The 15,272-nt window shown below is 45.2% G+C and overlaps 2 protein-coding genes across 2 annotated transcripts; one reads left to right on the forward strand and one right to left on the reverse strand.

Annotated features, from left to right (window-relative positions):
* Window positions 1-77: 77 nt before the first annotated feature.
* Window positions 78-2,312, reverse strand: LOC122016295 (4-diphosphocytidyl-2-C-methyl-D-erythritol kinase, chloroplastic-like). Its single transcript, XM_042573535.1, has 10 exons — window positions 2,127-2,312; window positions 1,970-2,062; window positions 1,843-1,905; window positions 1,666-1,767; window positions 1,321-1,578; window positions 1,147-1,239; window positions 944-1,046; window positions 672-771; window positions 464-540; window positions 78-369 (listed from the first exon to the last, which is right to left on the reverse strand). The coding sequence occupies exons 1-10, from the start codon at window positions 2,229-2,231 to the stop codon at window positions 251-253; spliced, it is 1,113 nt and encodes a 370-aa protein (XP_042429469.1). The 5' UTR covers window positions 2,232-2,312; the 3' UTR covers window positions 78-250.
* Window positions 2,313-3,918: 1,606 nt separating this feature from the next.
* On the forward strand, window positions 3,919-7,259 carry LOC122015455 (probable glycerol-3-phosphate dehydrogenase [NAD(+)] 1, cytosolic). Its single transcript, XM_042572344.1, has 5 exons — window positions 3,919-5,372; window positions 5,643-5,864; window positions 6,419-6,666; window positions 6,757-6,896; window positions 6,961-7,259. The coding sequence occupies exons 1-5, from the start codon at window positions 4,730-4,732 to the stop codon at window positions 7,082-7,084; spliced, it is 1,377 nt and encodes a 458-aa protein (XP_042428278.1). The 5' UTR covers window positions 3,919-4,729; the 3' UTR covers window positions 7,085-7,259.
* The last annotated feature ends 8,013 nt before the right edge of the window (window positions 7,260-15,272 follow it).

The raw sequence follows: 15,272 nt of genomic DNA on the forward strand, positions 1-15,272 counted from the left end.
AGCAAACAAATCTACAGGCTGGATCATACAAATAAAGCTAAGATCATAAGTAGATCATTTTATTGAGTTAATTCCTTATACAAATTTATTTATTACGACTTTAACATGTAAACTCATCTTACGGAGAAACAGAATCCCATAAAGAAAACTAATGGAAAGCCACTGATAGTCCTCATCCAATTCCATCTAGTTCAACAACATAATCACTATAATCTCAACAAGAACAGTTTTATATATAATTATTTATTTATTACATGTATAAATGTTGGTCGGTGCCGCCCCAAGTTGCATTAGTAGAGGATGTATTGAGCAACTGGTGATTCACATCTTCATACCATTCATTCTCTTCTCGTGTTATGAAACAGGCCTCTATTTGATAAACACAAAAATAGAAGTGCATGGCAAAATTGCATCTTTGATATATAACTAACTGTATTTTATAATGATTGATGATAAATTTTACCTGAGAAAAATGCATCCTTGAATTCATCAGTGACTGATGAATGAGCCAATGAGCCGATCCCTACAACTGTACTTCCACTGTTTGTAATAGAGAAAGCTTGCTTTCATTAGCAGCCAATAATGATCTTGATAAAATAAAAGATGTTGAACGGTTTATTCATGGTGACATTATCAAATTGTTGTTGTTGTTATTGTTGTTATTTTCTTACCTTTCTTTCACGAAAGCAATGAGGCGTCGTTCGGGGTTGGCTTCTTGCATAAACTTCCTCAAGATTTTAAGCGAGGAAAGTACTTCAAAACCAAGAGTCTCTACAAAATGAGAATCAAAGATGTCTTGATTAAATTATATACATATTCAGCATAAAATCAAAACACACACTTTATTTTAATAATCTACCATCCAAGTATTAACCTTCCTTTTTGACTAAATTGAAAACAAAGGGTGCTCAGTAAAGTGATCAATTAAACAAAAAACGCTTGCCTAGACCATTAATAAGAGCATCCTGTTGTTGTCCATATTGAACAACATTCTTAATCAACCTCCTCCACGGGTCAAATGAAGTGGTCTTCTTCATCCGAAGCCTCTGCACAAGAACACCCAAACTCCAAGATAAACAATCAGGTTCATGGGTGATTCGATCTCATCTCTTAAAACAAAGTTTTAGCATATAGAACTCGACTCACATCGTAAACATCCACAATTGAGCATCCTTCTTTAGGCTTGATCACCAGCACAGGGAACTGGAATGGCACTGGGGTTGTGATGGCCTCGACAACCTTGACACAACATCTCGCGAGTTCGTTAACTTTTCGAACCATTTTACCGAAATGATTAGGCAAATAACTAAACCAAATTACCTCTCCTTTGGCATTGCAATAGGCTGTTCCATGAGAGAAATAGAAAGGCACTTGAGGACCAACTTCACTCGACCAATGCTTAAGCCTATCTTCACTAACTGGATCCCAACTCAGTTCATTGGCAGCCCAAAGGGCAGTTGCAGCATTGCTACTGCTCGCATCTCCCACACCTCTCACTTTTCTCCTGATGCATACCGAAAAGGAGGTTTTCGACCGAGTCTTTCTTCTGTAGAGGTCCAGTGCCTTGCTGATCTGAGACTGAATTGCCAACAAAACAAGCTCCAAAGTATAATTCTCAAGAGATAATGAATGAATGAATGGAGATTAAGAGATTCACATATGTACCAAATTGGCCTCGTCGATCGGGACACCGGAAACATTGAACACCTCATCTTTAGTCCTGTCCGGCAGCACAGAGAATTCAATTGTGTCCCCCAAGCTCACTACCTGCGTGCAGTTCAAAGAGAGCTGTCGAATGAATCCAAAAAAAGATCAAGTGAAGTAGCATCCACCAGGGCTTACATGGAACAGAGACGTTGGGACCGAGTCGGCCTGCCGCTTTCTGGCTGCCCCCGTCAGCTCTATCTGCAGCCCGAATTTAGAGTCACCATTAGGAAGAAGATAAAGTGAAGCCAGTGGTTTCACAAACCTTGCAGGGGGAGAAAAGGGTCAGGCTCAGAGCTCTGTTAGCATTTCCTCCATACTCTTGGCTGAAGTCTCCTATGTTTATGCCGCACAGTATCTGAACACAGCGCGTGAGGATTGCAAATATGTGATTGAAACTCAGAAACAGAGAGAGAAGTGACCTGTGATGGCTTTGGGGACTTGTTGAAGAGGGTGTGTGATTTCTTGCCATCGCGGCTTGAGCTTGAAGGGAAGAGGAGGAAGAAGGAGGAGCCATTGGCTATCATGTTTACTTACCTTGTTTCTTCCTTTCTTTCTTTCTTTCTTTCTTTCTTTCTTTGGATCTTTGTTTCTTGAGTTGGGAAGAAGATGAGTCAATTCTATAGACCAGTTTTTAAATAAAATTTAATAAATAAATAAATAATCAATTGCAATGGAGGTTTCGATCCGCCACCTTTTATGCTGTATCACCCTTCTACAATCCAAAATTGCAAAAAAAATATAATTGTCCGTGATGAAAAATTTAAGCGGGGAAAATGGCACCAAGTTTAAAAAATGTTATTTTTGAAAAATAGTGCAGCTTGATACGAAAATAGAAAGGCTAAATTTTACCTTTTTTTATCGTGCGAGGAAATAGTCAAGTCATGGTTGATGTGTTTATGTTGTTCATTTAGCAACAAAAGACTTACAAAGTCAACGTTGTTGAAACTTTTTTACATTGTTTAACAAATATATTGTAATAGTAGAATATAATATTCATCCTTTAAAATATTGCACTCAGTCATTAAACTTATTTAAAAAATGAAAATTTTATTTCTAAATCATATTCAGTACTTGATCCGATTAATTCTAGAAATAGACAATTTAACCCATGAATAAATTTAGAAAGCACAAATGAATCATTGAGAGATTTTTAAACTTGGTGTACATTCCAAAATGTCTAATGTAAAATTTGAATTTTCATTGCATGGTAAAATTCAAAAGTTGAATTGATGTTAGAAAAAAATTAATTCAAAAACTTAAGATACATTCGGAAAATAAAATATAAGTAAATCAAATGCTTTTATAAAATTTTTCATAGAATCGAATTTGAAGATTTCGTTTTGTAAAAAATCTTAATTATTTTGAACTTTTTATTTTTGGAACGAGGTATTTATGGATTCCTATAAATCCATGATATTTTACTAAAATTCCTCTTTCATTCTAAAGTAACACTCCGAGAGAACATAGTATCAGGATTTATATTTCATCTAATAAATAACATAAAAAAATTAAAAATAAAATGCTTTCGACTAAAGGTAAATAGAGTTTTTCTTGATTAAAAGGGGCGAAATGCATGAAAATTAACAAGTTTTTCTTTCAATCCATTCAAAATCATAACATAAGAATGTACTTGCGAAGAGGCAGAAAGCTCATGATGATTATAGAACAAATCAACAAGCATAGGAACCCTAATTGCTTGATGTTATTTTCATTTAGTAGCATCAAATTGGGTCATAGGCTCCAAAACATAGCATGGTGCGAAGTGAGATAGTATGATAGTAAAAAGTATTAAAATGAATATGTTCATCCCGTTAATTCGTCTCAAATCAACATAGAAAAGATAAATCGAAGTAAGATAATATATTTATATAATGAGAGTTCGATTTTTATACATAGCATATTAATACTCGTGGTGCTTGAATCACTCATGCTTAGTAAAGATTCATTGTATTTTTTAGATTTACTCGATGATCGGATTAGACAGTCGAATTAGATCACAAGAACTATATCCAATAAAAAAAAAAGTAGTAGGGTTTGGAATTTTGTTTATGCATATCCAGATATCCTGATATTATTGACAAAGAAAATTTCTAATTGAGAAATACCATTTATTTTTATTTTTATTTTATATTTTAAAAGTTTTTTATTGTAAAGATTGATGAGATGTGATATATCTAGATAGATTGCAACCTTTCTTCCTCATCAGCGCCCGCCCGCCCACCTCATCATCCCTCGCTTTCCAACCATCAAAATCTCGCTCCCGCGGCCCCCGCCAACCCGCCCACCCGCGCGCGGCGCCGACCGTCGTCCAACGCATCCCTGTCTCGCCCATCGCGAACCCTGGAGTAACCACACGCGGAACTCGGCGCCGCGGCTTTGGCTCTCGCCAACAAAGCGCCACGCGGATCTTTCGCTCTCTGGGTTTTTGATGACTAAACTCCCTCTGTCCTCGCTTTTCCAGCGGCGCACGTCTCCGTAGCTTCCTTAGACGTCTTGCCCTCTGCTCGGGCGGAGAATTTAAGCCTCCTTGGACCTTTTCGTTGCCGCTTCCCTCGGTGGTATCGCTGCGTTTCAGTGTTGATTTCAGGCATTTTTTGCGTCTCCGCCTTGATTCTGGAGTGTCGAGGAGGAAGAAGACGGGAAATTAGGGGGAAAAAGAGAGGAGGTTTTTAGGGGCCGTCGGTGGGAAGAGTTTTTTTTTTCCAGCAAAAGATCCCCTTTTTGTTGCTGCTCCCCCCATAAAGAACCAATCTTGTTGGGGCGCTCCCATAAAATAGGCGGTGATATCTCTGCAACTCCGTGTTGATTTCAAGCATTCTTCGCGTTTCCGCTTTGGTTCTCGAGTGTCGAGCGATCAAAAAGGCAGGAATTTTGGGGGAAAAGGTCTTGTTTCTTGGGGCTGTCCGTGGCGAGAGTTCTATTTGGCAAAAAGATCACCTTTTTTAGTTCCAAGAATTCAGAATTGCCCTTCTTGCGATCTTCGCAGCTGCTATTCTTGGTTGTTAATTTCAATTAACGCGACATGGTGGGCACCGTCGACGAATCCAACGGGTCCGCTCACTGCCACAGCAATGGCACTGAAGAGAGGCTCGAAGAGCTCCGTCGACTCCTCGGCAAATCGGAGGGCGACTTGCTCAAGATTGTCGGTGTAGGCGCCGGCGCGTGGGGAACCGTCTTCGCCGCCCTTATCCAGGACGCGTACGGCCAGTTCCGCGACGGGGTCCAGATCCTGATTTGGCGGCGGCCGGGGCGGGCCGTCGACCGCGCCACCGCGGAGCACCTCTTCGAGGTGATCAACTCGAGGGAGGACGTCCTCCGGCGGCTGATCCGCCGCTGCGCCTACCTCAAGTACGTCGAGGGCAGGCTCGGCGACCGCACCCTCTACGCCGACGAGATATTGAAGGACGGCTTCTGCTTGAACATGATCGACACGCCGGTTTGCCCGCTCAAGGTCGTCACCAACTTGCAGGAGGCAGTGTGGGACGCTGACATTGTGGTGAACGGTTTGCCGTCCACGGAGACCCGCGAGGTGTTCGAGGAAATTGCTCGGTACTGGAAGGACAGGCGAAGCCCCCCAATAATCATCTCTCTGGCCAAGGGCATTGAGGCAGCTCTGGATCCGCTTCCACGCATCATCACACCTACTCAGATGATCAACCTCGCAAGTAATCAATCTCTCTAACTCCCAAATTCCTTAAGATGTTCTTACTTTCTTGGTCGATTACTACTGATCAGATAGTGTTCTTTCTGATGAGAAAAATTGCAACTTTTATATGCTTAATGACATGGTGAAACACCTGATGAAGAACCTACTGTAACTTTTCCATTAGTCAAAATTCAATCTTGCTTGATCATTTGGTGCCTCCTCGGGCAACTAAGCATTCTGTATTGGAGAATCAGTAACACTTATCATGCATTCTGAATGTGTTTTGCAGCTGGAGTTCCAATGGAGAACATTCTCTATGTCGGCGGGCCAAATATTGCTTCAGAGATTTACAACAAGGAATACGCGAATGCTCGCATATGTGGAGCTGAAAAGTGGAGGAAACCACTCGCTAAGTTCTTGAGGCAGCCCCATTTTATTGTCTGGGACAACAGTGATCTTATTACTCATGAGGTTATGGGCGGATTGAAGAATGTCTATGCTATCGGTGCAGGTACTCTTTCTTTGCCTATACGGCTATGTCATTGGAGATGAGCATTATCGTTTTACTTCTGCGAGATGGAAATAGTCCTGACCAATGTATGAGAACCACTTTAGCGACCTTGTTTCCACCAATGGCTAGCACAGCCAACTTAAGCATGTAGCTAAAACCGACGGATAAGAATAACTAGCAACCTAGTTCACACCAATGGTTGGCACATCGATCAGCATTCTTCAGGAGATGCTAGTAACCGTAAAAGAAGCAAATGAACAATGGAAAAGCATCAACAGGTTGAATATCACAAAATTGATTCTCCCTCTCTTAGAATCCTATGACCAGCCAAAAGCCTCAAAACTGTGCAATCTAGATAGAAAATCATGATTTAGTTTCACGATGATGATCACATTAGTATCTGTTTAACCCCAACAAAGGAGTTTCAAGGGTATCAGTCCTAGTTCATCTTATTGCATGGGATTTTGCAGCTAATTGCCATGATCAATACCTTTGCTTTATCTTACAAACTGTTTATCGCCTCATTTCTTTCTTGACAATTTGTATTTCTTCAGGGATGATAGCAGCTCTAACCAATGAAAGCGCTACTAGCAAATCAGTATACTTTGCGCATTGCACATCAGAGATGATATTCATCACTCATCTGTTGACCGAAGAGCCAGAGAAACTGGCCGGCCCATTGCTAGCCGACACATATGTTACTCTGTTGAAAGGTCGCAACGCATGGTACGGTCAGATGCTAGCCAAGGGGGAACTCAGTCTCGACATGGGTGACAGTATCAAAGGAAAAGGTACAATTCAGGTATATAATCTTGCCCCACCACTGACTCCTCTTATTTGTGGTTTCAGATTTCCATTTTCCATGTTTACTAAAGGCATTCAATTGTTTCAGGGTGTCTCTGCTGTGCATGCATTTTTTGAACTCCTGAGTCAAGCCAGCTTAAGTGTTCTTGATCCTGAAGAGAAGAAGCCTGTTACTCCAGTCCAATTATGCCCCATTCTGAAAACACTACACAAGATCTTGATAAAAAGGTGAGAGGATTCTTTTTCGTTTGGTCACTGATCATATTTAAGTTGTTGTCGACTTTGTCTGCAGAGAACTTCCGACCGAAGCGATCCTTCAAGCTCTGCGGGACGAAACAATGAACGATCCGCGCGACCGAATCGTGCTAGCGCAAAGTCATGCTTTCTACAGGCCATCACTTCTCGGCCAGCCGTGACGAGTCACATTCCTTCTACCTGAACAACTGTTCTGTTCAATCTTTGCTTGGAACCAAAAGTTAGACGATAAACCAATTTGTTGACGGTTCATGTCTTGATCTTTTCTTTGGATTGCATTTTTAATGTTCCAGTTCTTTCATTAATGTTATTTTATTAAATGGTTCTTTATTGTCATTGATCTGGTCGACTGACTCCATCGTGTGTCCGTAGTCGAGTTCTTTAGGCAGATCGGATGTGTCAGGTTGGCTTCTGTCGAGTTCGTCCCTATCGGCGGCAGTTATCAGATCTGATGGTTGCCAGGTCTTGCGATTTTCGGGTAGAGCAACACAAGGGCTCTAATAAAGGTATCTGATGATGGCGAATTAGTAAGAAATACCGAAAGAAAAAATTGATTATAAGGGAGGTACAGGCTGGCTTCGATGAGGTCCTTCACAAAGATATATATATATATATATATATATATATATATATATATATATATATATCCGGATTTAACTTGGGGCATCTAGAATTTATCCAGGCGCTAATGGTGATATAGTCCAGTATCTAGATTCCTTCAATATTTTTTTTTATGTTTTTTAATTTTATTTTGGTATATATTATATGTATTTAGATTTTAAAATTTTAGGATTTAAAAGTTCGGTTATAAGGAGTTTGATTTAATAAGATTTTTTCTTTTTAGTTATAATGTCGAAGATTAAAAATTTTATATGCTTATGTAGTATTGATCCTGTCGGGAAGTTGAAAAGATGAACTTGCCGGTGTGACGTGTTTGAAATGTTGATCGCATCTTCATGATCCGGATGGTGAACTGTCTTTTATATTGACCAAGTCGTCCGAAATCCTCTGGTCAACAATACCTGTAGCCAGCGATTAGGTTGTCCCGGTTGTTGATACCTTGATGCTCGAGACAGGTCCCATGAATATATGAGCAGTCATATAATAGTAGAGAAATAAAATGCACGAATAATGAGTATGAGAATGTACCCTGGCCCGCGGGTGCCCTCAAATGAATCGATGAGTTGGCCTTGATGCGGATCAAGTCGTCACGACCCTGGAGAGTAGATAGATGTCCGCCAGCTGAGCAACTGGATCAGGTGGCTCGAAGCCGGACGCGATATGGATCCGTAAGACGGCGCGCGATCTAGCCACAGCATCGGCTCGTAGGACGGACTAGGGGCACGGAGGTCGGAATACAATAAGGGCTCAAAGGCCGAACACTCTATCAACTCGCAGGCCGCATCAAACAAATAGTACGAGGCACAAACACTCGGGCGACGGTTGCTCGGAGGGTGACGATTGCCGCTGGAGGCGGTGAGGTCGGGCGCTGAAGGCGGCTGTGACGGTCCCTAGATGTGACGACGGCGATGACCGCCAAAGGCGGCGAGATGGCGGCTGCCAGAGGTCGCTGTAGTGGCCGCTGGAGGCGGCGGTAGCGGCAACGGCAGGAGGCACGGTCATTGGAGGAAGATGCTGGCAGCAAAGATTTCGGCCAGGAGCGACCTAGAGGGACATGAACTGCCGGGGTGCCGGCGATCTCTGGCGGAGGCAGCGAGGTGGCCCCAGCCGACGCTGTTGTGAGGACGGCGGCAAAAAACCCCCAACTCCTCCTCCTGGTGGTAGCGCTGAGTGAAGAGGTCGGAGGAGAAGGGGTAGAGGAAAGGAGGAGGGGAGCGCTGGCGGCTTCGTCGGCGTCGGCGAAGGGCGTGAGAGGGAGAAAGTCCCTCCTTGGCTAGCGGTCGCAAAAAGCTCGAACCGGTCCCCTTAGAAGATGAACAGTGATCCCTTTAAAACAAAACCCTACTTATGCCAAAAGACCAAACTACCCTTTCTCCCCTTCCTAATTACATCTGAGCCATCCCCATATATTCGCATCACAAGCATCCCCTTCAAGTCTAGTCGAAAGAGGTGCAAGTCCGACTGACTAGACAGTCTGTCGCAAAGGTTGACTCGCTCTCGATGTCAAAGTCAAATCACTGAACCTCTCGTAACATGGCATGCGAGCGACCGCTATCGTAATCGTGTCGCAAGAGAGATGGCAGTGACACTGAGCGAATGACGAAGCAACGAGTGAGGCAAGCACTGACAGAACGACGCGTGCTTGGCAGAGTGGCGAGAAAAATGTGTGTCGACCGAGCGACGAGCATACCAAGCTGACGAGCGATGCCGAGCGGACTACGAAGAATGGTACCAAGTCGATAACGAACAGATGCCGCACGGGCGGCAAAACGTCGAGTGAGCGGTGGGTACAATGATAGCAAACCGAGCGACACGCGGGACAACGAGTAGACCGAGCAATGCCGAACGCGCGACCGAGAAAATGTCGACCAATAAACCGTAAAATGCTGATCGGACCATCTAGAGAATGTGGACAATCGGGCGTAGGATCAGGCGGCTCCCAAAGTGTCAACCGAGCGACGAAAAATGGTGTCGCGCGGCTGCCAGGCAAGCTATCGGGCGAACGACCAGTGAGCGCCTGGACAAATACCGAGCGAGAGACGAAGTAGTGCTGGGTAGGAGTGGGGTCCGAAAAATAAGCGGGAGCATCGCCCATGAAATCGAGTGCGCGTAGAAACGAAAGTCGTGGACCGAACGAGCGCATCATTCGTGAGATGAACTGGAGTGTAGCTCGTGAGTCGAAGGCGCATGGACTCGCAAGTAGTGAGCCGACCGGGCGCATAGCCTTTGAGATATTCTGGTCCGAAACCAGTGGAGATACTCTTGTTTGCGACCATCGGAGATAGCTCGACCCTGAACGGGGGAGATAAGATGCTCTTATAAGCTGGTTTATGACCAGTGAGAAGCGCTCGACTCTGAACGAGAGAAATGAGACATTTGATAAGCAAGTCCGCGACCAATGAAGGTCGCTCAATCCCGAATGGGGGAATGAAGTACGCTCGACCCCGAACGGGGGAGATAGCAGATCTGATAAGCTGGTACGAGGCCAACAATGACGCCTTGATCCCAACCGGGGCAAAATAGGAAATCTGATGTGTTGATTCGCAAACATCGACGACCGCTTGACCCTGAACGGGGGAGATAGGAGATCCAATACGCTCGACCCTGAACAGGGGAGATAGATGCTCTGATAAGCTCGACCCCGAATGGAGGAGATAGATCCTCTAATTAGCTCGGTCCCGAACGGGGGAGATAGATGCTCTGATAAGCTCGACCCCGAACGGGGGAGATAGATGTTATGATAAGCTCGACCCCGAACGGGAGAGATAGATACTCTGATAAGCTCGACCCCGAACGGGGGAGATAGATGCTCTGATAATTTCGACCCGAACGGGGGAGATAGATGCTCTGATAATTTCGACCCCGAACGGGGGAGATAGATGCTCTGATAAGATTGACCCCGAACGAGGGAGATAGATGCTCTGATAAACTCGACCCCGAACAGGGGGGGATAGATGCTATGATAAGCTGTCGGTGAAGACACGGGTTTAATGTCGCCGCTCGACCGTCTTCAAGCCGGGTATTTATAGACGTCGGTTTGACTCTGGCGTTTAACGTCGCCGCTCGACGGTCTTCAGGCCGGGTATTTATAGCCGCCGGTTCGGCTCTGGCGTTTAACATCACCGCTCAACGGTCTTCAGGCCGGGTATTTATAGCCGTCGGTTCGGCTCTGGCGTTTAACGTCGCCGCTCAACGGTCTTCAGGCCGGGTATTTATAGCCGTCGGTTCGGCTCTGGCGTTTAACATCGCCGCTCAACGGTCTTCAGGCCGGGTATTTATAGCCGTCAGTTCGGCTCTGGCGTTTAACGTCGCCGCTCAACGGTCTTCAAGCATAACTCAAATCTGGCCGATCGGCACGAGGTCTTCGACAATGAGCTCACAGTTCAAATAATATACGCCCGACCGATCGGCTAGGGGTCTTCGACATCGAACCCGTGGCTCGGATAATATACGCCCGGTCGATCGGCACGGGGTCTTCGACATTGAGCTCGTGGCTCGGATAATATACGCCCGGCCGATCGGCAAGGGGTCTTCGACATCGAGCCCGTGGCTTGGATAATTTACGTCCGACCGATCGGCACGGGGTCTTCGACATCGAGCCCGTGGCTCGGATAATATACTCACAGTCGATCGACACGAGGTATTCGACATCGAGCCCGTGGCTCGGATAATATACGCCCGGCCGATCGGCACGGGGTCTTCGACATCGAGCCCATGGCTCGGATAGTATACGTTCGGCCGATCAGCACGGGGTCTTCGACATCGAGCCCGTGACTCTGATAATATACGCCCGGCCGATCGGCACAGGGTCTTCGACATCGAGCCCATGACTCGGATAATATACGTCCAGCCGATCAGCACGGGGGTCCTCGATCGAGGAACTAGGGCAGATCATATAACTGAAAGAGAAAAGATAACGCAGAAACTGACCTACCGACCAGCAGAGGATCTGACTCAGTTCCTCGACTCCCGAATACTCATGGAGTGAGGAGAATGACACATTTGTCGAAACCTACCGAGGTCATGAGGATGGTAGAATTTTCCGGCGTCGTCCATCTTCACGTTCCAGATCAGGTGCGTTCCCACAGACGACACCAATTTGATCCTGTCGGGAAGCTGAGAAGATGAACCTGCCGGTGTGATGTGTCTGAAATTCTGATCACATCTTCATGAACCGGATGGTGAGCTGTCCTCTATGTTGACCAAGTCGTCCGAAATCCTCTGGTCAACAGTACCTGTAGCCAGCGACCAGGTTGCCCCGATCGCTGGTACCTCGATGCTCGAGGCAGGTCCCATGAACATATGAGCAGCCATATAATAGTAGAGAAACAAAATACACGAATAATGAGTACGAGAACGGGGCGCCCTCGGATGAATAAGTGAGTTGGCTGTGATGCGGATCGAGTCGTCACGACCCTGGAGAGTAGATAGATGTCCGCCAGCTGAGCAACTGGATCAGGTGGCTCGAAGCCGGACGCGATATGGATCCGCAAGACGGCGCGCGATCTAGCCACAACATCGGCTCGTAGGCTGGACTAGGGGCACGGAGGCCGAAATACAATAAGGACCCGAAGGCCGAACACTCTATCGGCTCGCAGGCCGCATCAAACAAATAGTACGAGGCACAAACACTCGGGTGACGATTGCCCGGAGGGTGACGACGGCGTGTGACGATTGCCGCTGGAGGCGGTGAGGTCGGTCGCTGAAGGCGGCTGTGACAGTCCCTAGATGTGACGACGGCCATGGCTGCCAAAGGCGGCGAGATGGCGGTTGTCGGAGGTCGCTGTAGTGGCCGCTGGAGGCGTTGATGGCGGCGACCGCAGGAGGCGGTCGCAGGAGGCGGCGGTGGCGACCGTAAGAGGAGGCAGCGGCGGGAGGCACGGTCGCTGGAGGAAGATGCTGGCAGCAACGATGTTGGCCGGGAGTGACCTGGAGGGACATGAACTACCGGGGTGCCAGCGATCTCTGGCGGAGGCAGCGAGGTGTCCCCAGCTGACGTTGTTGCGAGGACGGCGGCAAAAAAACCCCCCAACTCTGTTGGGTTTTTCGGGCCGCGAAAACCGCTTTTCGCGTTGCGGAAACCCCGAATCGCCCAAGCCACGGATCTCGTGCAAGGTAAAACCGAACGAAAATACGAGTACGAGTTTGAAAAACTTTAATCTACAGTAGATCTACATAAGGATAAACCATTTATACCTTTGATGCGATGCCCTTCGCGTTCCCGCTCGTCCAAATGATGCCGGATCTCAAGACCGTCAAGCGCCGGTCCTCTAGAAGTATCCACACGGACACACTAGATGAAAATGACCAAAACCAAGGTGTGCTAGCACCTATGTGGTTCGGCCAAGGGAGGAGAGGGAGAAGGAGAGCTTGAGAGGGAGAAGGAAGAAGATGCACACAAGTGAATGAAAAATGAATTTCTTCACCCAAAACAAAGTGGCCGGCCACATTTCAAATTTCACATTAATTGCATTAATTGCAATTAATATGAAACCATAAAATCACATTAATTGCATTAATTGCAATTAATATGAAACCATTAAGAGAGTGACTTTGTCACTTCCATGAGGTGGCACCCATGATGATGTGGAACATCATTATTGGTCCACCTAATGCCAACTCACCAATGAGGTGGCAAAAGGTCAAGTCAAAATTGACCTTTAGTCTTCCTTCTCAAGTCAAGTCAAACTTGACTCAATCTCTACCATGGTGGATCTAATCCAACCATTTGATTCGAGCCAACTTAATATAATGAATCTAATTCATTAAATTAAATTGATTCAATGAGTCAAAATCTAAATTAGACTCATTTAACACATGAATCAACTTGAGTCAAACTCAAGTTAGCCCAATTAGGATTACTCTTAATCCAATTTGATTCATCAAATGAATCTAATCCTCTTGGTTCATCATATGAACCTAATCTCCACCTAATTGTCCTAAGTGTGTGACCCTATAGGTTCTTGTAACGTTGGCAATGCCCTAAACCCATTTAGGAGCATAAGTAATGAGCGGTATCTAGCAACACATCATTACTACCCAAGTTACAAGAATGTCGAGATCCGACATCACCTTGTGACTACCAATTGTGACTACTCACAAAATAATGACAAGTGTCCTTCTATCCTAGACATCTAGATTGATCAATGTGAGGCATAGACCGTGTCATCCTCTAATCAATCTAAATCTTGAACTCAAGTAGACTCACTCGATCAAATGAGCTCAACATCTAATGTTGACTCATTTGGGCATGACCATGCACTTAGTGGTCTCACTCTATCAAGAATACAGATGTCGCTCCCGTCATATGGGAGGGATAGATTCCATCTACATCACTCACATCCCTCTACATAATTCATTATATACCCAGTAATCGCCTTTATAGTCCACCCAGTTACGGGTGACGTTTGACGAAACTAAAGTACATAACTCCTTATGTAGGGATCCATGGTGACTTCAGGTCTAAGGACTAATAGTCATACTAATAGCCACATGAGAAAGTATATGACACTCATATAACGATCCATGATACTTTCTCATGGCGGGTCATTCAGTATACATTCTCCAATGTATACCCATGTGTCAGCTTGATATCTCTATATCCATGACTTGTGAGATCAAGTCATCGAGCTGACCTACATGCTAGTCTTATTGTATTAACATTGTCCCTGAATGCTAATACTCGACTAGGAATGATTTAGAGTAGTGTTCCCTATATCATCTCACTATCGATTCAACTAATCGATTGATATAGGTATGAACCTTCTACTCAAGGACGCTATTATACTTAGTCTATTTGACACTAATATAAATAAGTATAATAACCAAACAAATGCCTTTATTAATATACAAGAATATGATATACATGAGTCCATACAATCATCAAATGATTGGCTCTAGGGCTCTAACTAACAATCTCCCACTAGCACTAGTGCCAATCAGTATAGGCTCTAAGGCCTAAAGACCTAGTGTGACCATCATGCTTCCTCTGTGCCAAAGCCTTGGTCAAGGGATCTTCGATGTTAGCCTCTGTAGGTACTCTGCAAATCTTCACATCTCCTCTATCGATAATCTCTCGAATGAGATGGAAGCGCCGTAGTATGTGCTTGGTCCGCTGGTGTGAGCGAGGTTCCTTCGCCTGTGCTATAGCTCCATTGTTGTCACAATAGAGCTCAACTGGGTCAGCGATGCTAGGAACCACCCCAAGTTCAGTGATGAACTTGCGGATCCAAATCGCCTCCTTTGCTGCCTCGATGCAGCAATATACTCGGCCATTGTAGAATCAGCCACTGTATCCTGCTTGAACTCTTTCAGCTGACAACACCACCATTAATGCAAAACATCCTGATCGGTCTGGAAGCTGGCATCACTGTAACCCTTTACGGTTAGCTCATCATTGCCTCCATATATCAAGAAATATTCTTTAGTCCTTCGTAAGTACTTAAGAATATTCTTGACCGCTATCCAGTGACTTTCAACTGGATCTGACTGGTATGCTCAAAGCATACGAGACATCAGGTCGAGTACACAGCATGGCGTACATGATCGATCCTATGGCTGAGGCATAAGGGATCTGATCCATGCGGTCTCTCTCCTCTCTAGAAGAGGGACCTTGAGTCTTTGAAAGACTCACGCCATGTGACATTGGCAGAAATCCCTTCTTAGAGTTCTGCATGGCAAACCGAAGGAGTACCTTGTCAATATATGTACTCTGACTTAGGCCAAGCA

The sequence above is a fragment of the Zingiber officinale genome, chromosome 8B (genome assembly GCF_018446385.1).
Source record: "Zingiber officinale cultivar Zhangliang chromosome 8B, Zo_v1.1, whole genome shotgun sequence".
In the NCBI taxonomy this organism is placed as follows: Eukaryota; Viridiplantae; Streptophyta; class Magnoliopsida; order Zingiberales; family Zingiberaceae; genus Zingiber; species Zingiber officinale.

What these genes read in the sequence shown, in the direction of transcription:
- LOC122016295 (XM_042573535.1), bottom strand. Translation starts at nt 2,231, where the DNA reads ATGATAGCCAATGGCTCCTCCTTCTTCCTCCTCTTCCCTTCAAGCTCA. An exon ending in AGTCCCCAAAGCCATCACAG is followed by an intron (nt 2,063 to 2,126) that starts GTCACTTCTCTC and finishes CGCTGTGTTCAG; the next exon opens with ATACTGTGCGGCATAAACAT. An exon ending in CGATCGACGAGGCCAATTTG is followed by an intron (nt 1,579 to 1,665) that starts GTACATATGTGA and finishes TTGGCAATTCAG; the next exon opens with TCTCAGATCAGCAAGGCACT.
- LOC122015455 (XM_042572344.1), top strand. Translation starts at nt 4,730, where the DNA reads ATGGTGGGCACCGTCGACGAATCCAACGGGTCCGCTCACTGCCACAGC. An exon ending in AAGGAAAAGGTACAATTCAG is followed by an intron (nt 6,667 to 6,756) that starts GTATATAATCTT and finishes CAATTGTTTCAG; the next exon opens with GGTGTCTCTGCTGTGCATGC. An exon ending in CACAAGATCTTGATAAAAAG is followed by an intron (nt 6,897 to 6,960) that starts GTGAGAGGATTC and finishes CTTTGTCTGCAG; the next exon opens with AGAACTTCCGACCGAAGCGA.